The sequence below is a fragment of the Gymnogyps californianus genome, chromosome 20 (genome assembly GCF_018139145.2).
Source record: "Gymnogyps californianus isolate 813 chromosome 20, ASM1813914v2, whole genome shotgun sequence".
NCBI lineage: Eukaryota > Metazoa > Chordata > Aves > Accipitriformes > Cathartidae > Gymnogyps > Gymnogyps californianus.
Genome location: NC_059490.1, coordinates 1,241,846 through 1,267,673, shown reverse-complemented (window position 1 = coordinate 1,267,673; position 25,828 = coordinate 1,241,846). Strand labels below are relative to the sequence as shown.

The following is a 25,828-nucleotide window of genomic DNA, read 5'->3' as shown; positions in this document are numbered from 1 at the left end:
GCAGAGCAGCTCACTACCAGCAAAAAATTGTGGTGCAAGATGTAAAATGGCCCATCCAGTGGTTTAGCAATATCCTACACCTGCACAGAGGGGCTGCACCAGCCAAGGAGGAGGAGGAGGGTGGGGAGGGGAGCCCACGTACAGCCCATGACTGGCTGGCCCCGCCGCGAGAGGCAAGCTGTTATTTCGGCAGTGCCATGGTCTGCGGTGGTGGGGGGCTGTTGGATCTGTTACCATGTGAAACTGCACACGGAGACACAAACACTTCCTCTGCAACTCCAGCAAGGCTAAATTGCCATCATCAAATTAACTCCTCTGCAGGGACAAGAGGAGAAAATTCACGTATAGGGAGAAATTGCATTAGGTTTATCTATTGGACTTCATAAAGAAAAATCCCCCTCTCAGCAAAATCGTCTTTGTAGAGAGCCAAGTGCTGCTGGAGGCAGCATGGGTCCGACACGGCCCCCTCGTCCCCTGCCTTCCCTCCCACACCATTACTCGCCACAGCGTCTCTGTACCCTGCCCTGCGCCACTGAGGTTCCCACACATTTTCTCCTTCATTTCACTCTATTAAAGCACTAATTGATTGACCAGATCACGAGAGCCCAGATGTCTCCCCCAGGATGCTGTTGCATTTGCAGTGACAACTGCAAACAAGATTATGGATGGGCAGTTTTGCACAGCGAATCACTAAAGCATCAGCAGCCGCGCTGGGAGGACGAAACCGCCGTGCCCCATCCCAGCCACGTCCCTCTGCTCTCCTGTGTTCAGTCACCTCTGAGCCCCCCTTCGCCTCCCTGAGCCCCCTCCCCAGCCAGCGCCAGATGCAATACCGCACAGCTGGATGTGGCCCTTGCTCTATTTTTCCTGCATCCAGGGAACACAATGCCCTTTGGTGCATGCTGCTGAGCTGGCTGGCTCAGGAGCACAGGGGTTTCTGCTGTCTCTGGCCTGTCCCTGGCTATCCCTCCTGCCTTGCACAGGGGTGCTGCAGGATCTAGCTTTGGCTGTACCCACTCATCCACCAAAGATCATAAACCCCAACGTATTCCTCCCCCTAGCAAAGGTATGTGGAAGCCTGGAGAGACAAAAAGGTTTTCCCAAGCCCAGAAAACATGAGCAGTTGCTGAGCTGCTCCATTTGCAGGACATGCCTCCCCAATCCTCTGGCTGTCACCCCCAAAACTGTGGAGACATCTCTATGACGGAAAAATGAGATCTCTGAGTAGCATCTCCCCAGCCTGAAGCACCACGTTGGTATTCTGGTCTTCCCACTCCTGCAAAGCAGCCTTATTTATCCCAAACCAACCAGCCTCCTCCTGAACACCAGTGAATTATACTGGGCAGTATCTAATGCGACGAATGGGCACCATGTCTGAGCAGATGATACAGTGCCGTCCCCTCATGCAAGACAAAGCTTCCAGATATCCTTGCACAGGCAATGCATAAGCGCTAGCTGAAATGATGTTCCCTGCAGCTTCCATGTGCACACAGTAAAGAGAGAAGGAAAAAAATAGCAGGCAGCGTTTTGCCTCTCAAATGATCACCATACAAAATATTGACTTTTCAAAATAATCTCATCAGTGCTGCTGGGTACCGAATTTATTCTGCATCTGATGCAGATGCAGCCCTGTTGTTTAACCGTTCAAACTTGTTCTGACTTCAAAAAGCATTTTAGCCACGACAGAGAGGTTTATTTTAATTAAAAGCCTATAATCCAAGATTATTATTACTTCTGTTCCAGGGACTGGAGATCCTCTACACTACGTCCTGTGCAAACTGTTTAACACTTGCACCTGAAGGTCTTTGCACTTAGAAACAATCTGGGCAAAAACTGTAAATTAATATGAAATCCCAGTTTCTCCCCTCTCTTTTCATCCCTCTCTCTGGCTCAGAATGGCAGGGCACAGTGGACAGATTTGGCATCTGTTTGCCAAAAAAAGGAGCTAATATTTACCGGTAGCAATGTTTGTCTTTTCTGTAATGCTCTTGATCTAAATTGCTTTACAGACCTGAATGGCCATGCATTGGAAATGCCTCAAAACTCACTTGTACAAAACACAGCCCTCAGCGCGTAACTGGAACCAGACTCATATTCCCTGAGCTCTGGAAAAACAAATTCTCATGCCTGTAAATTGACCAAATACAGCATCTCTCTGACCATGAAACGGCTACCGCATCACTGCAAAAACACTGCCGGACACACTAAAGGAAACCAGCTTCAGGACAATAAGTGGGAGCACCAGCAGGTGCAGCTCAAAGAAGGTGGCCACTCTTTAAAAAAATACAGAGGGAAAAAGATGGAGAGGGAAGGGGACAGACACTCTGCGAGAGACCACGGGAGGTCCAACACCCCTGCGCAGGGCCAGGCTCACCTCTTCCCACTGGCTTCCAAAACAGGGTTCAATAGGTACTCCCAGAATTTTGTCTATGCTTTTTTTTCTTCACATTTTGTTTTGAATAAATGCAGACCCTGTGGAAGCAGCCAAAGGGGATGTTTGCATCGTTGCTGCAAGCTTGCCATGGCGGGTCTGCCCCAAACAAGGGAGAACGGGGCTTCACCGGGTGCTTCCAGCCTTCAAACTCCTCCTGATCGTGATCCTGCATGCTGAGGACTGGCTAATGGTTACCAGGCAGCTGTGTATTTAAGAAAAAATATTTAAGACAGTTTAAGACTGTCTTAAAAATTTAAGACGGTTAAAGATGCCTGTGCATGGGAACATGTTACTTCCTTTTGTACACAGTTGGCACAAGGATGAGAAAACCATTTGGAAACAGAGCAGGAGGCACCCGGGGATGCTCTCTGCAAAACAGCGCTTGGTGCGCGCGGCATCTCACTTGATAAAGACACTTTCTGAGATGGAGGAGAGTCCACATTTCCTCAGCTCTCCTGATATCATTGGTCTACATTGACTTGGCCTGAAATAGTATTTGCAGGGATGATTTTTCCCTCCCACTAAATACCTCCTTACTCGGCTGAGGGACTGTGGAGAGCCGTTCTAACTGGAGCAGAACTGATCACTGCTACCTGAGAAAGCAAGAGTCAAGAGTCAGCTGCCTTAAACACACACTGATATGACTCAATTTAAAGCCCACATGAGAAATCAAGGAGGGAAAATCCATATGAGAGACCCTCCCTGTCTCTACTACCTGCCAATGCTCAGATCTTGGCCGAATCCTGCTTCTCCCAGGCTGACCATCGCTCTTTAGGCAACACATGCAATAGGAGGGATGCACCCTTTCCCTATTATTTCAAGCCTGCCTCTTCCACGCATGATCCCTCGTTCTCCTCCCTATTCTTCCACTGCTTCTACCCCCTCCCCATCTCCTGCAGCCCCACTGCTGTTGTTGTAAGATCCTTCCCCTCTGCAGCTTCTGCCATCTGGAACCGCCTTCCGTATCCCACCAACTCACTCCTAGCTTCATCTGCAAATGCATCTCCAGGCCCTCGCCTGTTCCTTTGAATTCCTCTCTCCTTCTGCTGCTGTTTATTATTTAACTCTGTCATTGCATTATTTGAAGTGTTATTAAGGCGCGCTTGGAACAGAGTCTGCACAGAAGTGCCACAGTATAGAAAGCTGGACCCTCAGCAAAAATACCCTGATAACCAAAATCGTGACAGTTGGAGGGAAGCTGTTTGGATGGAGAGGGGAAGGCACTTTCTGGATGCCAACATGGATTTTCTCTCCCCTTGGGACTGATATAAGAGCCTCTTCAAGATGCCTTTTGCTGCCTGCAGCTTTGGGGTGAGGTTTCATGATAGCACTGCCCGGCCAGATGACACCAAGGCAGAGTTGTCCCTTCTTGTCCCACCCTCACTGCCCTTGTCACTTAGCACCAGTCACAACCACAGGCTTGTGGGCACTTTAAGGGGATCCTCCTTAAAATCATTCTTTGGGGTTGACTGCAGGGGTGAAGTGCTCTATCAGCAACCCAAACTCACCCCCCTCTCCCTGCCATTCCTTTCCAGCAAATGTGAAAATTGCACGTCAAGGGGATATGGGAAATGCAGCCAAGCCCCGATTCCAAAAAGGGCTTTGTTTCAAATCAGACGTAATCCCGCTGGAGATAATGCAGATGCATAAATGCTTTGCTTAAAGACGAGGTGACTTACAGCCCTGCAGACAGCTTGGGTAAAGCCAGGTAGGAATGGTCAAAGGGAACGTGTTCCCTGAATGACACTTCCTTATGTGGTTTTTTCCTTGCTTTTTCTTTGGGAATAAGCAGCAAAACTATTGTATTCTTCATGAGCTCTCCTACCACAGGAGAAATGAAATGTGAGATGAAGCCTTCTCTTCAAGGGCTTTGAAATCCGGGAAAGTGCTATGTAAAGAGATGTATTTTTACCCTTACAAGTAAAAGACAATAAACATTTTTTTCTGAGGCCCTGGAGCACTTGTGCAATTCAGTCAAAGCTTCGCTGCCTGCAGACAGCCCCTAGGGCTGTCCCTTCCCACCGAGGGGTCGGTTACCTGAAGTCTCTGCACTCTTTTCACTCATCCCGCCACAGCCTGCGGGGCACAAGGGCCATGGGCCCTGCTGCATGAAAGAGCAAGGCGAAAGCTGAGTCCAGGAGTCCTGCTGCTCTAAAACCAGAGCACACGTCCTCCCTTCCTCGCTTCCTCTGAGCAAAGCCACTGCAGGCATGTACATGGGCTGAAGGGTCACTAAATGGCAGCGGCTTAACCTGTGAGCTGAATTTTAAGGAAGGCTCCAGACTTCTCTGCTTCCCCATCGAAGAGCTCTGCTCATGAACTTGATTTTCCCAACGGGTATTTTTGCTTCTTGAACGGCTCCGGTGAGGCCAGTCTTGCCAGGGGGTCTGGAAGGCACCAACGGCTCAGTGGGACGGGACGGTGCTTCCTCCTCTCCGTGTTGCTCACGTGCCGGGATGAGGCTTGTAAGGTGCAGTGGAGGCAATAAAACATTCGTGACTCTCACAGTCCTACCCTTCGTGGTGTGCGTTTAGCTCTCGCGTCCCCCCAGATACATTACAAACCACTGCGGCTTCACCAATGCCAAACTCTTGATTTGACGACCGAATACTAGAATCCAGACCAGGATTTCCAGGGTTATTTCTATCACATGCCAGGAGGCCAGGAACAAGTTTTGAAAAGACTTTTAAAAGACTTTTACAAAGCTCCACCCAATTCAGTCTGGACGGTGCTGGAGGATAGTAAAAGAAGACAGAAATGCTTATATCCAGGTTTGACTCTTTTGATTCACATAAACTTGGTAACAGCTAAAGTTTATTAGCAAGCAAAGGCTGTTGGATGATCAGTGAAATGAGCAGTAATCTCACAGGAAGCCATACATTTAATCCATTGGCAAGAAATGTGCAGCACTGTGTTTTGGGAGATTTTTAATCCCCGCCATAACAGCCTGGACTGTCCTTGCTTTTCCAGGAAGGTCTAACGCTGTTTAAAATCACACTGCATGACAGACATAAGGCAGCTCCTGCTGCCAGACCCGCCTCCCCTCCGATGCCTGAAACCGGCAGGACCAAACCACCCCAGGGCAGCACCATGGGTAAAACTTGCACTGGCACAACATGGTTATCCTCAACATGGTTATCCTCAGCCTCGGACCTGAATTAACCGCAGAAGCACCGATCCGACATGACCTGCACGGCACACCTTGCTCTGCTTGGAGCATCCCTCCGCCACAGTCAAGGGATGTTGAACAGTGGCACATTTCTGAGAGCAGCCAGACAGGTTCAAAGTTCCTAACTCAAAAGACTCATTGAGAAAAATGTTATTCTCTTCCAAAAATGAATTCCAAAATGCTCCCAAACATGTTGCACAAATAACTGGGTGCTTTGTTGGGTTCAACTGCAGTTCATCCACAGTAAGTGCTTTCCCTTCCTCCTGCACAGGCCTTAGCTGAGAGCAGGTCCCTCCAGCAACGCGGGATGGTCTTACACAGCACACGGCGAGATGGACCCCAGTAGCCTTTACACAAACATTCACGCTTAGCAAAACATCTTGTGCTCCTCAACAAATCAATTCTGGAAGCTATTGATAGTTGGCTAAAGTTGCATTTTAAAAAATGACCACTTACCTGCCAGAATATGCTGTCTATTGTATTTCCCAGAAAGCCATCTCTGCCTTCTGATGATACCAGCTTAGGTCCCAGAATAGTCATAAATTCATCAAAATCAACCTGGCCATCCCCTGGAATGAAAGAAAAAGATCAGTGTTTTCACTGAAGTACCACTTAGTGCCAACGTCCAACATGCCGCTCTGGATCTGCTGCATAGCAGGGACCCATACATGCACTATGGCACCTCCTACATCAGCTTCATGGTGCCTACAGACCTAAATTTGTTGATATCCCAATGAATGGCCCATGCTGTGGCATACCCACACCTGAAGACAGGACCAGGCAATGCACAGATAGAGAGGAACAGGTCGTTCCTCAGCCCTGGAGAGTTTGTAGGCAAGTCACTTCTCAAAAAAACTATTTTGGCAGGAGGACAGCAGCCGTTAGCAGGGCCAGGGCTCTTCCTCTCTACAGAGCTGCCAAACAGCCAGGTCTCTGCAAAGCTTTTACAGGGCCAACCCCATCCTCCAGAGGAAGGGAGTACACGCAGAGGGAAGAGCCAGACTATTGCGAATCCACAAGGCATTTCATTTCAGCTTTCCATCAGCATCCGTCTCTAAAAGCCCTGTGTGCTCAGCATGCAGAGCAGGCAGCGTAGACACAGCTTCAGTGCCATTAGCAGGAAGAGGAGACTGCTCCTGCCGTTAATGAACTGAGCCTATGCAGTCCCAAGCCCCTGCAGTATATTGTATGTTTTGTAAATGAGGCATGTGGCTGTTTGAAGTATATCTGAGCATTGTATCAAATGTTACTTTTCCCTCAGAGAACTTCTGCGATGCTTAATGAAAATTGCAAAAAAGGGAAATTCATGCCTGTTGAAGGTTCTTAAAAATATCTGCTTCTCTGAACAGGGTAGTTCAATGTCTATATGCCTCTCCTTCGTCTATAAGTCCATAGACATATCCTCCTACATATTATTAGGCCAATTGATATGGGTGGATATATTAGCCCTCCTTCAAGTCTGGAAACAGAATCAGCAACTGTAAGACTGTTTGGTTGGTTTTTATTCAAATTCAGCTGGAACTGACTGCATCCACCTCTCCATGTAGTTGCTGTTGCTAAATTATTAGGTGTAAAAAGTGTCTAAAACCATCAGACTAAAGCAGATCAATGCAAGGGCTACTATTAAAATGTCACTATCGACTGCAGTACCTGCAGCAGCCCTGTGTGACAGCTTTACCACGTGCACTGCATGCTGCTGCTGTCTGTCCTTTTTATTATATTTCATATGCTTGATCTGAGCATATGCATCACTGATTGAAATCTCTCCATGTCCTTATCTTCGCAGAAACACAATGTGAAAATAAGCAGACTCAAAATGCTCGTTTGCCTGAAGTGATCTCTATTCACTAGGCTCTGCCTGTAATTTCTTGAAGAGAAGAGTGAATATCCTAGGGGTGAGCCAGTGACCGGGGCTCTGAAAGGAAACCCAGCAGGGATTCATAATAGCTTTGATCCTTTAACGTGCAAGAAGACCCCATCCAACTGCTAACGTTGTTCACACCTTCAGGGCTCAGCAGACGCTGAAAGGCTTTTCAGGGCTGGAGTGGGCTGAGCACTTGCCGGATGGAGTTCATTTCTGGGACAGTTTATTAAGCAGAAAAGGAAAGGGGTGGGCACCCCATCACTTGGAAAGCCATTCTTTAAAACATTTATGGGCTACGGGAAAATGTGTTCCTTCTGCTTCCCCATGGGAGGCATCAGTTTATGACATCAAGTCGGATTGTATCAGTCACAGCACGTTGGATCACGTTGGGGAAGGTAATGCAAGGTGACAGTGGATTCGGGGCGATTTACATTGCAGTACATCACTTCAAGGGAGCGGCAGTAACAAAACCATACACTATGATGCAAACTGGGTTAAAGAAATTAGCCAGATTAGCAAGAAAACAATTTGCATTTTAAAGAGATTCTAGTACCCGTCCGTGCATATATTTGGTCTATCCATATGCGACCCCGAAACACTGAGTTATTCAATTTGCATTTTCTACAATGTCATTTCATCCACAGACGAGAGGCAGGACATAGTCCTACACGTGACTCATGAGAAAGCAGGTGCCAGGACTCCTGCGCTCTGTGTCTGACTCAGAACAAGACTTTGGGCAAACCCTTGCTCATGACTTCCCTGTGCCTTTGCCAGGGATCATAACTAACTTCACAGGGTTTAATTATCAGCTTAATTATAGCATTTTCCACAACCTCAGAAGAAAGATGCCATTACAAAATGCATTATCCCCTTATTGACTGCTTTTTCAATTAAAACTGTTAACTAGCAAGGAAACTACACCCCAAAACATTTTGCCTGGTAGAAATATCCCTTTAACATTCATTTTAAGCTGCAGAAAACAAACCTTCCTGCCATCAGGATCTCAGGAGACTGCAGTATCGTAATATCAAGAAAGAGAACTCACAATTTTGGCTGAAAATTCCTTTTACAGTATTCAACAGCCAGGAGAGAAATATTATAAAAAACAACACTTAGGCTCCAAGACGCACCCAGTGCAACTCTGCGTGGTTGCAAGGTGAAAATGCACGGGGTTGCTCTCCACAACCATGGCATAACCAGGTAATGCCCAATACCCACATCACCTGTAGGATCTACAAGCATTCAGGCCACCCATCAGATCCTGGGAGCACTCAGCTTGAAATCTGTGTTGGGTACAGTCAAAAGATGCCTTCCTCCTCCTCCTCCTCCTCCTCCTCTGAGCCATAGTCACGTACACGGCACGTACAAGCTGATGTGCGATGCACACATCAAGCATCTGCTCGAGAATCTGCATTGGAGGCAAATCAAACACCGCACACATCCCCACATTTGGCTTTGCTGTGCCTACAGATGTGCTCCTCGCCCGAGAGCAGCTGATATTCAAAGCGAGTGATGTGCGGCTTATTCAGAAATGAACTTTTAGTTGGGTTTAAGGGATGGGAAGAAAGGGAGGAAAACAGCAGGCTGGAGCATGTGTGCTGTCTACGCTGCTCTCACCTTCCCTTGCTCCTTTCCACGAGCCATCCAGCAAGCCCTGAACAACACTGCCGTCAGCAGCGATCACACAGCTCCAATCCCTTGCCATCCCCCCGGGCCAATTTATAATGTGTGTGGTGTTCACATCCTCCCTCCACCTTCTGCATCCAAGCTCACATTAACCACTTTAGCAAGAACTCATCACGCTGAAGGAAAACAACCTCGTAAGGACAGATGGGGCACAAGCAGGTGAAAAACCACAGCCAGGATGGAGCGGGCTGTGCTCCCTGTCCAGTGACGGTCACAGCTATTCTCCTCTCCCTGCTCCCACCAGTTACAAATGCAGATGAGGTTTATAAACCTGAGCCACGCTGAAGTCCCTGATTGATGAAGGCACTCACACATTGCAATAACTTCTGTACGAACGGGGAGGGCAGGGAAACCTCGAGGCATGGTGGTGCGGGTCAGCTGGGGCAGGGGAAGACTGTCAGGTGGCAAGGTGGGTGAGGACCCGAGGGGTTCCGGGCAGGGGAAGACTGTCAGGTGGCAAGGTGGGTGAGGACCGAGGGGTCCGGGCAGGGGAAGACTGTCAGGTGGCAAGGTGGATGAGGACCCGAGGGGTTCCGGGCAGGATGCGATCCAGATGCCACCCCATCCCTGAGTTACCACCCATCAGCCACGGGATGGTCACTGCTTGTGTGGGTGATCTTAGCAAAACACCAGAGCTGAGCTTAACCCCGGGTTTTAAACCACCTAAAACATTTATTTACTTACTTAGTTATGCCCTAACATTGTTCTCCCCCATAATGCTTCCTCTTAATCCTGGCATTAATGTCAAAGAGTCAGAAGGGGGTCAGCAATCATGTGGCTGAACCTCGCATGACTAAAACTATGACTCAGAACATCGCTGGCCACATCATCAGAGACAAATCAGCTCTGCTTATCATTACTAGTCTGTTAGCATCAGCTGGGCGCTAAGTGCTTCCAGACACCCACAAAAGCTTGCTCCCTGCAAGACACTGTCTCAGCCCTGCCTTTCTCTTGGTACATTTGTCCTGATCCCACAGGATCTACCATCAGCACTGGTTTGCCCAGGTTGGATGTGCCGGGCAGGGAGAGTGCAGCAGACCACCCCCAAACCACACGGGACCTGGAAGAGGAGAGAGGGATCGGGCTGAGCTGGGACGGCAAATCCCCACATCCCAGGTAGCAGCAGCCCGCGCGTGGGCTCTTGCAAACTCTCCTGCCAGAGCTCTTCTGTTTTGAAGAAATAATTAAATGCTCAGAGGAGCAGCAGCGTGAACCCATCTCGCCCTCCATCCTGGGGGAGAGCCCTGACCCTCAGCCTTCAGTCAACCGCTGTCTGTCCAAAAGTCTCCCATTGGAGTGGCTCCCTTGGAGGATGTAATTAAATATTCATTGGGCTGGAGAAAGACAGAGCGGGAGAGGGAAAGGAAAAGAGCGGGGGGAAATGTGCATGGATTGCATCGCCTATACCCAAGGGCAGAACAGAGACTTACACCTGGTTTTCAGAGCCTTGTGCATTAAACTGGGAGCCTGGATAATCTGGCCTGACTGCTTCCTAAATAAGTCTTTTCCCTGGCCAGTCGCAGGATAATCAGGTTCTCCCTCCTCCTTAAAAGTTTCTTGTCATGGCACTAAAATGAGGCACACATTTAAACAGAGATGAGGATCTGCTGTGTGTAGACTGATAAGTATTCACACTTCTTTTTTTCCTCGAGTTTGACCTCCAGAGTGCAGCTAGGTGATATATTTAAAGTTAATGAGCTAGTCTTTTGCAGCATGGGTCCCAGGCGCACACAACACTCCTGTTTATTTTTATTCTCTTAATAGCTAGCTGCAGTGACTCTCTGTCCCGGTCTGTGTCATTGTTTGTGCCCATAAAGTAACCTGTGCGGTAATAACACAGTCTGGCGAAGGCTGTTGCTGCTGTGCCTTGAAATGATGCAGAGGATGTGCACAGAAAAGCTCCAGCCACAAGATATTTCCCAGATGAATATTTCGGTTTCAGAGATTTTAAGGCCAGAGGAGGACAGCCTGATCGCCAGCCTGACCCTTTCCCCAGCGCGACCCAGAGACTTTCTGCCTAATTACAGCCTCGATTCATAACTTCAATGAGAAGTAGGGAAAGTCTTTCATAAAACTTTCGACTTGGAAAACAGTTTTAATTACAGACGTCCATGAAATTGGCTGAAGTGAAGAGATAAAGCTCCAGTACAATGCTGACACAGCTTTTTTGCAGTGGGGGAACTGAGGCACAGAGCATCACCTTCCCAAACGTTACCAGAAAGGAGGCTGCCAGCAGAGCCGGGTGCTGGACCTCCCCTGCCTGCCGACACTGTGATCCACAGGCACGGGACGTGCAACCAGTCCCCGGGATGGAGAAAGACAACAACGAGCATCTCTTATTTCCAAAGAGTCCTGTTTGCATTCCCTTGGGAGTTTCTGCCCCAGAGCCATCTGCAGAGGGTCTCTGATATTCCCCAACAAGGCCTACATGTAAAAAAATACAATTTCTCATTTCTCTTGCTCCTTGGGAACAGTGGGGGCATATCCACCAGCCACACTTATTGTTCACCAGCTCTGCCACACATCCCACAGGTTTAGTGACTTTTTGGAGGAAAAACTTCACTGGAGCTGAAGGAAAGGGTAAAACATCTTCACTGGAGCCCTCTCTGTGCCTTAAGGGCACCTCCATGTCCTGTGGTTTTAGGAGCAGCTGTGTGGAGCTGGCTGCTCTGGTTCAATGACAACTACACGTAAAAGATTAGCAAATTGTACAGACACGTGTTCCTGGAGAAGGAAATTTCCATGGGGTCTGAAAGGCTCAAAGAGAGCCCAGGAAGACGGAGCCGGGGGTGCATCCATCTGACACTGAGAAAAGGACCTTGAGAGTTACTCATTTTGACAGCCCGTTGGCTCGTCTGGCGAGGAAGAGGAAACGGCTGCAGAGGACTTGTTTGCTTCCCCATTAAAAAAAAAGATCTATTAACTCCCCATGTTTGCCCAAGGGGAGCCTGTCCAGGAGCTGACCTGCGAGACAGTGATTGAAGAGGACCGGGGGCTCTGCCTCTGCGGCGCCAGGTGTGACGTGTCCCGTGCTCCACCACAAGCACTAAAACAAGCAGGATGCTGTTAGTGCTTGGCTAGAAGAGAAGTCCAACAAAAACAGTGACTGCAGTAAAAAAAAAAAAAAAAGGATCCATCAGACACCTGCCAAGCAGCGTGCCAGCATCATGCTGGCCCTGGGAAGGCACAGGACGCCCCAATTCCCGTCCCTGTCACCAGCCGTCCTGCAGCAAAGGCACTGCGGAGCCTGCTGAGCGTGGCGTGCCTCCAGCACGGCCGCCGCAAGCCCCCGCCGTCCCCTCCGACCCGCGTCCCCCGAGATCCTCTCCCCTGTGCAAAGGCACCCGGCACGGAAAACCAAGAGGCCTCATTTTGCAGGTCTTTGCGGAACTCTTGCGTCTTGCAAGTTGTAACCACTTGACCCCTTTGTCAAATGGATCGAGAGGAGCAAAATCACCTCCCGACTACCCAGGACTTCAATTATTTTCGCTTCCCAGGCCCTGGAAATAGCAGGAGAGCTCTGCATGCATCGCGGCAGCTATCAGACAGCTCGGCACAACTTTGAGATGACCATCAAGTCACAGGCTCATTAAAACAGAGGAATATGTGTGTTCCCTGTGGCATGCGCATTCTGTGAAACCAAAATCATAATACCAGGAATATTGCATTTTAAGGAATAAATAAAATTAAACAAGGATGCAAACAAAGTACAAGGCATGCCTGCATGAGACAGATCACAGATTGCACGCTGTGTTTTGCAGAGGACTCTGCCCCATTGGAGCACAGGATGGACAGGTTTCAAGGAGGGAATTGCAATTCCGTATTTCCTCTTGTCCTGTCTATTCAACACGGCTGCACTCAGCCATCCAGGCACTGCGTCGAAGACAGAATTTGATATTACTTATGAACCTCTTCCCGGTACTGAGCTGCAAATCTGACTAGCTTCACCAGCAACAATAATTACTCTTCGTTCTTTGCAGTGAGAACACATAATATGATAATCTCCGCTTTACAAATCAGAGCAGACACGAAGAAAGTGGCCTCTATAAATAAAGACAAGTCTCATCAAATCCATCTCACCAGCCAAGTTTCTCAGCTCAGCAACATGCTTTAAAGGACAACTACACTGAAATGTTGCTAGACCATTTCTCACATAAAAATCAGAGGCCTTTGAGTACAGAGGACAAATCCAAAGTCTGCAACAACCTGTCCATGCTTTTCCTATTAACTCTGCATTTTAAACACAGAAACTGTTTCTGGTCTACCAGCAGCAGCCTGGGCTATTTTACACAGTTTCATGTTGAAATGTTGAAACACAAGGAATTATCCATGGCAGCAAGGGGCAGGGGGGGACGGGAGGGGGGGATGGGACCAAAGAAAAGAAGAAGAAAGGGAGAGACAAAAGAAAGAGATAAAATGTTTTCAGCTTGTGAATGTCACCGTTGTCCCACACAGGGCAGCGCAAGCTGATCTGGACAGAAGCAAACATTTTGCCATGCAACGTCTAAGAGCAAGGAACTTGCCTTCCGCAGGCCACAGGGGAAAGCTCAGCACTTAATTTTTAGAAGAGAGATTTATTCTCTCTCCAGATCTCCCAGTCCAGGTCCTTTGGTCGTTCCCGTCCCTGTGACACAGCATACATGCTCCAGCCAGTGGAGCACCCAAATTTGATGTCCCTTCCCTCGCGTGGGGAAGCAAATGCAAGCAAACCAAAGCAACGTCTATGTACAAACCCTGATCCAACAGCAGTACAACGGCTTGGAGAACTGACTTTTAGGGAGACAGTGTACTGACACCCTCCCTTGATGCCATGCAGTTATATTGCTGTCGTTTATTCCCTTTCCAAAGGGGATCACAGCAAGTGTGTGTATGCCTCGCTGTATGGGGCAGCACCTGAGCAGCAAAACTTCTGCAAAACTATGCGAAGCATAAGAAGACAATAAATCTGCAGAACCTAAATGCAACCATGGGGCTGCCCAAAGCTGGATGAACTTCAGAATTGCCACCTGGGAGAGCTGCATATCTTCAAAATCTTTTTTGCCAGGGTCACCGTGAATAGCTTACTGGTTTTTTTCCCCCTCTTCAATTCCCTGCTCCACAAAGAGCCATTGCAAAGCAGCTTGCGAATATGCAGAATTTTAAATTGGGATTTCTTTCCCCTGTTTTTTATTGCTCATAAGGACGTCGTAGCTGTATTTTCGCTCCTACTGTTGACGCATCACATAATGTGATAAAAGGTAACAGGTAGCTCGCTTGTACGCTGATGAAACCAGCTCATCTTTTGCTTGATCAAAGTATTTCCTATTTGTACTATAATAAAGAATTTGACACACTTGGGGTTTTTTTCCCTCTTGTGTTAGCCTGAAGTTATTTTTCCAGGGTACTGAAAACCAGCTGCTCCTCTAATTAGTACACTGAGTGCTTATTTTATTCCTCAGATAGAAGTGTCTTATGTTGTAAAGAAACAGTTTGACACTTAAGTCACACATTCATCTATTTTATTGTGAAAGTCTGCTTAAAGAGTAGGCATCCCAGATAAGGCAACACATTTAATGTGCCATTTCTCTGCATTTTTATTAGCATTACTGCCAATTGGAAGAATTTACAAATAATTTCTTTTCCAGCACATAAATATATAAAATATTTTACTTTCCACATACTGGCAGAACATTTCAGGTCATTCTCCAGATTGCAGACAGAAATGTATGCACCTCTCATAGTCTGCAATGTTTACGTTCGTGCAATACCTAATTATCTCTAAGGATAAAGCAAATCAAGGGTATAAACTAAGGTAAGATTTGACCTCTATTTCCAGACCAAAAGCAAACAATATGTCCCTATAAGGCACAGCACACTGGAGAGATGCCCAGCTGTACTGAACAACCTTCTGCTGGCATACAGTCACGCACTACTTCTATCAAGATGTAAGCAAAGCTTTGGCCTAATGTGAATCTCATGCTCTGACATGTGCTGGAACCACCATTCCTCACCTCCCTTCCCCAAAAGAGGCATTTTTGCACAGAAAATCCCTTTTTCTTCTGTTCTATTTTGGTACTTTCATCTCCCCTATCACAGCAATGCCATAGCATCTTCCAGTAGTTCATAAAAGGGTGCTTCTGATGATTCATAAGATTTCTCTTGAGACCTTGAAATATTCCAAGTAGATTCTCATTTTTCTCCCTAATTCAGTCTTTTATGCCAACTATAATATTTCCCCCTGTGGCAGCTGCGTTCCTCTTCACCTGGGTGAAGCACGCCTTGCAGAACAGCAGAGATTCTTGGAAGAAAAGGTGGAGAAGGCATTTGTAGGAAATGCAGGGGATACTCCAGCCTCTGATGCTCGCCTTCCTTCAGTGAGGACTGGCGAGAATTAGATATTCACTGGAATTATGGGCGTTCAGCAAAGCTGTGCTAAGGGGGCAAATGTAGCTGGGAGCGTGGTCCTTTGCAGGGCCGTGGCGTGTCCTCAGGACAAGGCATGGCCAAGGCTGAGGGCTTCCCACGTGCCACCACCAGTTCCCACTACTCACCCCCTGCCCCAGCACGGGAACAAAACATCTCCTGCCCCAGTGGCCCAAACTTGCCTCAGCTGTTGGGGGAAAAAAAGCCAAGTCAATGGGCAACCGTGCGGTCAGCCTCTTGGGAATATTTGACAGCCGTCTCTGGGGACGGGAAGCTGGTTTTTGATGCTTCTCAATATAGGATTTGCTGTGAGTTTGCATTTGCCTGCACACAGGAAAATATATCTTGCTCTGTTTGCCAGCCCCAAGCCATGCTGGGGTCCCGTTTTACTGTTTCTTGGCTAAACTGCTCTCCCTCTTCCCCAGCCCTGCAGCAGCTTTGCTGTGCCATGGCACCAAAGCCCAGCAGACAAGTAACCCAAGCCTCTCCGTGTGCCATGGGCTTCATGGCATGGGACAACCTGCATCCTTGCGATCCCGACAGGCAGGAGTCCCCTCCTGCCGCTCTGAGCCCTGGAGGGCATTTGGAAGGTCTTGAGCATCCTCAGCATCACCCCATGACATTCTCTGTGGGCAAACCCACTCATGGCACTCCTTTCCACCCTGTCGATGCCAGGGCTGCTGGCATGTCACCTGTGAAGGAAGGCGGATGGTAGAGCTCAAGAGCCATGGAGGCATTAAGAGCGATACGACACCTGTGAAGAGTTCCTGGGCAAAATCCAAGCTGTGCAATTGCCATTTTCACTTAAGGTCAAGCAGCATTTTCTAACTAACTACATCTTGCCTTCAAATGCAATGAATTATGAAATGCACCTTCATTTCTGCTCTGATTTGGAGGCTCACTGTGTGCTACTGAACAGCTGCACGCTACAGCCCCAGAAGCAACTGTCCTTGGGCGTCTCTGGAGTTGATCCCTGTGTTATTTGCTGAGCTGGGTGAGATCCTTTGTGGCAGAAGGTGACATACAGGTGTGAAATGCTCTTGTCATATCAGTTTATGCTCAGCCACAAAACCACTCCAGCATACATTGCATATGCTTCTCTTAAAACATGTTTTGTCCAACCTAGCAATCCTGCTCCCCCGGCACGAATGTCTCCTCAGCCTGACCTAGACAGGGCTGAGCCTCCCTCCATATCCCTACAGAAAACAGGGTTTGCAATGAAAAACAAATTCAGACCAGCTCCAGTTGCTCATTATTTGAAGCCCATCAGTTAAATAAGCCATGGCAGATACAGTCACTCTGCCATCCTGCAATGCGAATGCACTCCCAAGGTAATCTCTGATGAAAACCGTATGTTTGCACTAGGTCTGTTCAGGCTGGTTCAGATTAAATATAAACCACTGCCAATTGTATTACCTCATTATTAGCAGATACTGGCAGCAGCTTTGCGTGGAGAAATGGACGTCTGGCTACGCTACCTGCCGTCACATCGTAATTCATGTCAGGTGCCGGGAGACGCGCAGGAGGATTACTGCCTTCCCCCTGGCTTTCCTGACCACAGGGGACTCTTCCTTGAACGTGACCTTTCAGCCGGCTGAGCTTCCCACCCACCTGATGCTGAGCCAAAGCCTTGGAAAAATTCAGCAACCCTCAACTGGAGTATAGGGGAAGGAGGGTAAGGCTGTCCCTGGGAGCGCAGGGCACGACTGACGTCCCCGGGAGCTCACTGGGTTCAAGCCCTGCTACCGAATGATGCTCACGCACAGTGGGAGAGGAAGGAGGAAGCTATTGCTGGTTCTTACTACATATTTCAAGTTAAATCCCAGAAGAAAATGAAGACAATCCATCGGAGAAAAAGTAGCCATAAGCCATATAATATTAATTCAAGCCATATAGCATTAATTCAATTTGCAGGCAAGGCAAATCTTTTGCATAATATTCCCCTATTTGCTCAGTGCCTAAGGAATTTCCTGTTACTCTGTCTTTTTTTAATGTATGGTCCATTTGACCTTCACATAGCACACACTGGTGTCCAGCCCCCAAAAACCTCTGCTCAAAATACGGCAACAACAGGCAGCTGAGACATAAGAACAATAAAAACACCCAGCACAACTGGACTGTATCTTTGGAGCTGTTGGAACTGTTGAGCTGGAAGAGACGGAGGATCACCTCCCATCTCTGCAGAAAACACATCGAGCTCTCTGAAAAGTCTCAAACAGGAATTTAACACCTTCCATCTGCAGCCCATTACTCTACGTTTTAACTCCACCTCTCAGATTACAGGTCCCTGCACACTAGGAGTGTATACGAAAGAGTGCCAAAGTCTCAAGTCTGTGAGACCGAGAGTCAGGGAATAACTGGAGATGAATCAAAACTGGAAGCCAAGTCCACAGCACTCTTTCCAAAAAAGCACAGAGTTTCGGTAAAAGACGCCATGAATTGGCACCATGCTGAGTCTGGCCTTTGCAAAACCTAAAGAGAAATCACCTGGTCTGCTAGGAAAGGCCACCAGAACATAACAAGGTGCAAATAATAATTTTTGGAGAAAATGCTTTTAAAAGCAATGGATTCTTTTTTTTTTCTTTTCTTTTAGGAATGAGATCATTTCACAACTGATCTTCTCTATCTGCCAGGTTTTGCACTACTTTGTCTCCCTGTCTAGGGGAGATGCTGAACACCCTCGAGCAGGCTCACAGCCTGTCCTGGTTTCGCCTGGGATAGAGTTAATTTTCTTCCTAGTAGCTGGTACAGTGCTGTGTTTTGGATTTAGTAGGAAAATAATGTTGATAACACGCTGATGTTTTTAGTTGTTGCTGAGTAGTGTTTATACTAAGTGAAGGATTTTTCAGCTTCTCATGCCCAGCCAGCGAGAAGGCTGGAGGGGCACAAGGAGCTGGGAGGGGACACAGCCAGGACAGCTGACCCAAACTGGCCAAAGGGATATTCCATACCATATGACGTCATGCCCAGTATATAAACTGGGGGAGTTGGCCGGGAGGGGTGGATCACTGCTTGAGAACTAACTGGGCATTGTTTGGCGAGTGGTGAGCAATTGCATTGTGCATCACTTGTTTTGTATAGTCTAATTCTTTAAGTATTATTATTGTCATTTTATTATTATTATTATCATTATTACTATTTTCTTCCTTTCTGTCCTATTAAACTGTCCTTATCTCAACGCATGAGGGTTTTTTTTTTCGATTCTCTCCCCCGTCCCACTGAGGGGGGGAGTGAGCCAGCGGCTGCGTGGTGCTTAGTTGCCGGCTTGGGTTAAACCACAACACAGCCTCTTCCCCGCTTCCCCTGGCCTGATGAATATAGTTGTACTGTGCATCTCATGGGGGCATTCAACTCGGATATCCCAAGGGAGGCAGGAGAAGAGCTTCAGTCCCCCTGCCACCATCTCCCATGGTCTCTGCTCTCAGCAGTCTTCCCAAGGATGCTGGCATTGCATCGGCTTGCCAAGCATCCCCCTTCAGACCAGGGCTGCAACCAGCACTCCGGTTTGGCATGGTTTCATTAAACTTTGCACAGTGTTTCCACTGTGCCACGGCCGCCTGTGGAAGGGTAGGAGAAGGTTGAATCCTCACCCCAGCTTCCCTGCACATTTCAGGCATCAGGAAAGTCTCCCTTCCTGCTCTGACCAAGGACATTTTAAAGACAGCCCGCTCATTGTGATCAGCTCTGATTGTAGCTTTGCAGCAGTTAAAAAGTCTCCCCTGGCTCCAGCATCCTGATGCTGCATTTCTCTCTTACTCTTAATGGTGGGTTCTGTTTCTTTTATTACCTCTCAGTAATCGATTGACGAGCTCTCACAGCAGGACTTTGCTCAAAATTATTCCACCCTTCTAAACTTCTCCTTCAAAAACCATCAACACTTCATTACAACACAGCACAGCTCCCATCCACAGCATCTTTTACTTGCAAGGAGCGCTGAGGCCGCAGGACTGGGCAGCTCTGCTTAGTCGGGTGCTCAGGTCATCTCGCAGTAAGCGTTGCTGGGTCAGATGCTGCCCAGGATTGCAAAGAGAAAGGTTACAACAGCCTTGCAAAAGACCTTTTGCAACTTTGCAGAGAAAGGTTGCAAGAGCTGGTCTGTCTTCACCCAGCTGTATCAGCTGGTCAAATAAAAGATGCTCCATCTCCCTTGCATGGGTTGCCTGAGAGGTGGGTTTATCTACGGAAGGTTGACGACTCACGGTTGTCTGCCCTTTCCTTGCTGTGGTGAAAGGCGAAGTTTCACAGCTTCCTCTCCAGACCTTCCTTGGTGACCATAAATTATTTGAGCCAAAAACATGGGCTGCAAAGCACTGGGAAAGCCCCGCTCCACCAGTAACAGAGAAGAACCAACAGTGAGGACTTACCATCCATGTCAAGGCGTTGCATGATAATCGCCAGCTCCACCTCACTGGGCATGTATCCCAAGGAACGCATTGCCATGCCCAGCTCCTGCTTGGATATAAAGCCATTCCCATCCCTGTCCAGCACCCGGAAAGCTTCACGGATTTCTGTAAAGGAGAAGGAAGAAGAGAGGAGTTGTTAGGGTGGAGGACTCCCTGGTCAATGCATCTGCACACATGGGACACAGAAGCAGCATATATTGCCTTTTCTAACGTTAATGACAAATATTTGATCATTTCAAGTCAGTGTAGTTATGATATGTTCATACACATATACACTTGTGCGTATGCAGTCACGCATGCATGCCTCTGTATGCAGACAGAGAAATACAACAGCATCCTCACTCACGCTGCCTATTTTCTGTGCTGAATATCATTGCAAAATTATTTATTCATTACACATTGAACTCTGTTTCTTTCTGCAGCATCTGCCCTGGACTGCTGTGGGTGAACCATCCTGATCTACAGGCAAGTCTCCCTGCATACGGCTGCACAGCAAACCCCAGCCCCAGGGGCTTCTCCAGCAGCCCTTCTCCAAGCCCCTCGGCATGTCTGCAAGGCAGATTGACTGCATGTCACGCGGGCAGACCGGGCTCTAACTTTCTCCGACAAAACTACGTGAACAGGAACGGCTGGGTGCTGACTGCCTCCTCTGCAGGGTACGGAGCTCTGCAGCCAAAGCCTGCATGCACACATTCTCCCTCGTCCGATAAATGCGGATGTACATCTTTTAAACCATACCCGGGCAATTTCCATCTCTCACTCCACAGCTTTTCTCTAATTTATAACTGTTTTACAGCAATAAACAGCCTCAGATCAATAAAAATGCTGACAGCATCAAAGGAATCACTTCCATCATTCTTCCTCAGGCTGGCTCAGCTTCTGACATCTGACTTTGTTTTGCTTTTTAGTTCTGGCATATCCCCCTCCAGCCTTTAACAGCCACTCTCCACTCGTGCAGCACACCGAAGGACCCCCGCGCATCCGCCACCTCGACGGCTCTGCGTGTTTCCTGCTCCTCACAGACCTCTCAACTTGAAGCCCCACCACCAAGCTCCCCAGATCTGACTGTTGCAAATGCCAAACAGAGAAATTTTAACATTTCAGCCGGCTGGGAGCCTGTTTACTTGAAAGGGTTTGGTTGGAGGTGGGGAGAGAAAGAGGTGCTGATTTCTTAGTTCTGGTTAAACGGTGTTTGCACCATGCTGTGGAGAGGAAAACACAGGATGCTTTATCAAATCTCTTTTGGGAATGAGGCTATATGACAAACAAGCATGCTGGGGCCCGCTGCAACTTTGCTCAGAGGAGTTTAATCTTCACGTGAAAGCATTTCATTGGAGAAGTGGGAGAGAAAACTCAGCAGTTTTTTTTGGGGGGGGAAAAACCACCTAATTAAAAAATACTCTATTCTCTCTCAGGAAACAGATTGGATAGAAAAAGTTTGGCCAGCCCTGGGTAGTTCAGGCATTAAGCCTCAGACAAGAAAATATTCTCGGTCCTGCCATGGACTGCCAGCACATCACCTCCCTCTGCCCTCTGCTCCCCAGGTGTAAGGGAGGCAGCAGCCCCTTGCAGCGGGGCCACGTGAAAGGTGAGGGATGGTCCTCGGTCCTCGCGGGAAAAAGCCGGGAGCATCATAACCCACCAGGAAATGGTTTCGGTGACGTATTTGCTAACAGGTTATTTAAAGCTTTACAATTCAAAGGCTGCTTCTAAATCACCTCACTTCAAAGTTCACCACCTCCCTTGACAACACCGGTGCGCTAGCAAAGTCTGCTCCAATTTCCATGTGCTGCCTTCCGCCGTGTGTAATACCCTGGTGATGTGCCAGGGCCAGGGCACCTCTGTGACCCACTGCTTCATCTTCACCACAACTGTGGTTATCATAATGAGACACGATCAATTTTTAATCCAGCCAAAGAGCCCACTGACGCAAAAAGGGAAGATCCTATTAATTCCAATGAATATTGGGCCAGATCTGTAATATCTGCACTTTGCGTCTGGGTATGCATCAGCCGTGGCTTCTTTAAAATTAAATGCTTCACCTTGTCTCCCTGCCAGCCCAAGCTGGTGTAAGCTCGGTGATATGAAAAGATGGTGCGGCTGTTCAAAGCAAGCTCGGCTGGAAGTATCAGTACATAATGCAAAGAGCCTTTGGAGTAGGAACGAATCCCATTAGACACTGCCAGCTGTAGTGAAATCTATTTTCATATGCTGTGCTGAAAGCTAAAGTGCAGTAAATATTACATTGAAATCAATTAATTTTAAAATAAACTTTTGACAGCTGAAGACAAAAGAACTAAAAATATTGCAGGGAGCCGAGAAAGTATTTTAGAAAATAAAATATGAGTCTACCTTCAAAAAAGTTTACACGCGAGTTAGACTGATCCAAATTACATGAATAAATTACGTCTGTACAGGGGCTCCGCTGTAGGATATCTGAATGCCAACATCTAGTGAGTATCCTCTCCAGATACACTGATTTCAGAAGGCGCATTTAAAGCCACTGCAACCTTTGAGCCTCGATCAAAGGAGAAAACCCCACACATTTGGGGTCCAGCTCTGTTCCATACCTCTCAGAAACCTGAACTTTTGACCAAGCCTGAAGCATCCTTCACCCATCAACTCCTGACCCCAAACAGAGCTTTTCTCACTCATCACTCTATAAATACCACTTGTGCAGAGGTATATTTGCAGAGCTATTTATAGGTTGAACACACTGTACACGAAGCTGCTATGACCTCAGTCAGTGCCTCCTCTTTATCTCTACATGTAACACCACCTCCTTATCAGCTTTTCTTTACAGTGATTCTTTCTCCTGCAACGTACTCACGGGTGCTGTCCTGCACAGCACCCAGAGCGTGAGCCACAGGCCTGAGCATCCTTCCCAAACGCAGCCCCACCAGCTCTCCCCGCCAGCGCTGCCAAAGAGCCGGCCCCAAACAGCGCTCCATGAACCTGTGGCACCCTGGCTGGCCCTCACGTTTATTTCCAGCTGTTAAATTTCATTACCCAAAGCTAAAAATACATCAGCACTTTCCTCATATGACTTTCCCAAAGAAGTCGCCATGGCAACTGATGCTCCTGGCTCAGAACTGGGAGCGGATGCGGTCCATGGAGTAAGTCTCTCAAGAAAGATATTGCCAGGGCTTGGGAGAAACTTTGAGACCTCTTCCGTTTTGGCTGGAAGCTGCTCTGCATAGGGATGCTTTACCTTCATCAAGAAAAGCAGATCCCTGTTTTGTCTTTAAAAGGAAGAGTAAAGATAATGGGGGGAGCGGGTGCCAAAGCGATGCTGCCCTTGCAGCTGCCTTTCCCCTTGCCCAGCCTGGATGGCAGCAGAACCTCTACACCCAACCAAGCACGTATACTGGGATTACACATCCCCTGGGGTGTTAGCAAATACTAATATTTCTTCATCTTTCTTTACACCCCAATGTAGGCAGTTGACACAGAACTATATTAGAGGATAAAAGGGAAAACAGAAGAGAAAATAGAAAGATTTAGAGAACAGAAAATAGCCCATTTGGCTGGTGATGGCACTGGCCTGAGCCTCAGGGAATGTCACTTCTTCTCAAGGAGCCCAGGTTAGGACGTGAGTGCTCTTCTCCATGTCTCAATCTCTCCAGCCCCCGGGAACAGCGATACTGCTCCTCTGTACAAAGTGATCTCAGCATAAAAGGGCTCACCTGACAGCCAGTGACTATTAGCAGCACTAAACCATCTCACTCCCAGAATTATTTCAAACAGTACCAGCAAGCAATGCTGCTGCAGAGAAAGAGATACTGTCAGATGGACCATACATGATGCTTAACGCTGAACATCGTTCAAGTGAACGAGGGGAGAGAAGGGATCTGCATCTGGCCCCATCCTAACTAACATCTTTGTTAATGATCTCAAAGAGGGAGCTGCCACAACATTAATTAAATTCCCAGATGATACAAGGCTGAAAAGAATTGCTGGGACAAAAAGTCCAGCAAGGAGGAAAGAGCGCTGGGCGAATTGGCCAAGATTTCGGAGCAGAAGGGCCCTCGCCTGAGAGTCGGCTGGGCCAAGGCAGGTATGGCGAGCTGGGTTTGAAGGCACGTTTCTCAGGAAAGTTTAGCCCAATGTTTTTCCCCAGGTGCGGATTTATGTTCCATGGGAGCCGAGAGCACAGCACTCACTTCTCAGAGTTATTTGAGCGTTCAAAAGCTGCGTATGAGGGGTGGGGGGGGTGGTTTTAATTCATTCCCCCTCTTTCCTTGCATGTAACAGCTGCACTTTCCAGCTTCCCTATTACGGAGCACTTGACCATCCTATTACCCCCCCACTCCTCTGGGAAGAAAGAAAGGAAGAGTCAGGGAAAAGGATGATTTTTTTTCATTACCTTCCCGAAGGGCACAAACAAGACCGCTGTCAGAGTCAGACCTGACGCCCAGCCTAGCAAGTCGTGACCTCTCTCCATCTGCATCCAGAAAAGACGTCCTCGCTCACCCGCTCACGTCGCACCCGTGCCAGCCCTTCCCTTCAAAACACCTCCCCGCACTCCCAGCTGCCCTGGGCAAGCAGGAGCCTGACCTTGCGCTCCCTTCCCCGGCTCATCCCTTCTCCACGTTCAGTAGCAGGTTTATTTACAGATGATTTCCCTCTGACTGGTAACTAGAGGCAACCATCATTATTTTTGTTTTGCTTCCTGAATGAGAATGAATCACGATTCTCTGGGAAATAAATTCAGCTCGAGCCATCGGTGTCCACTAGCTACCCTCGGGTGCTGCAGATGGTTTCAGGTTATTTCACTGGGTATATGTATCGCCATAATAAATTTTGTAATTACACTGTAACTACCACACCCTAAGTGCACAGTAATTACCATCAGAGTCCTATATGGTTATTTTCATTAGTACGATAAGAGAAGAAATACCACCCCCCGAAATCTTGCAAGTCATCTCATTCACTTAATTGCAGGTTTGGGCACCAAAGTACAAACTGAATGATCTAAAAGCTGCAAATAGCATGTCCTTGAGTGAACTGTTAAGTGAGTCTCGTAACTACTATGTCTGTTTAAAAAAATGGAAATTTCCATCCCTCCATCTGCTATTCTTACGCTTGTTTTTTTGCTGCAAATTGCAACAAAGTGTCAAAATAACTACATTTTTCATCTAATGGAAACGCCCCCCCCCCCCCAACATATTCCAATCGAAAGTGTCAAAATATTTCACTTGGTTATTCTCAATCTCAGCAAAACAGCTCAGCATCCCCAGATCAAACTCTTTCACTGCAACCTGGAGCCGCGTCTACCTGAATGGCTGCAGCGTCTTGCCGAGGCCCAGGCACCAAGTCCTGTCAGCATCACCAAAAACATGCAAGGACCGAGGCTGCAGCGGGAAATGGGGCATAAACCCCCGGGTTTTAGAGCGGCCTCAGCACTACGGCAACTCGGATAGACACAGTCATGTCGAACGGGCAAAGCAAACCGGTGCTAGTCAACTTGACAAAGTACCTCAGCTCAGAAAGGTCTGCCTCAAAACTAAGTGCCTCGTGTTGTTTTCCCTTAGAGGGACTTTTTCATACATAATTTGGCAGATTTTTTTTTTCCCTTCCCCAGGAAAAAATGATTTGTGGAAATGACTTTTCCTGTGGTTATGTTCCCAAACACATTTAACACTTGCCAAGTAACATGCGGGAACACCCCATTACCATATAAATGCACAACATAAAGGCTATCTGCTGCTACTAGATACTCTTTTAAATGGAAGTTTTAGTGCAAGCAACAGGGGCTGAATTGGGAATACCTGAGGATATTTACTCCGAGGGCAGGCTGGCATGGACTGCAGCGCTCAAACTCCTTTGCACAAGGCTGCTCCATAAACGTGGCTGCATCCCTTCTGCGG

At 47.8% G+C, this 25,828-nt stretch overlaps 1 protein-coding gene across 1 annotated transcript in view; it reads right to left on the bottom strand.

Annotated features, from left to right (window-relative positions):
- The window catches only part of CALN1 (calneuron 1), a 108,022-nt gene that overhangs the window by 49,430 nt on the left and 32,764 nt on the right, over positions 1 to 25,828 (bottom strand). Inside the window, exons 2-3 of the mRNA XM_050909100.1 lie at positions 19,920 to 20,063; positions 6,060 to 6,172 (exon numbers count right to left, since the gene is read on the bottom strand). Of these exons, the coding sequence (XP_050765057.1) occupies positions 6,060 to 6,172; positions 19,920 to 20,063 (257 nt within the window). The remainder of the gene's footprint in view (positions 1 to 6,059; positions 6,173 to 19,919; positions 20,064 to 25,828) is intronic.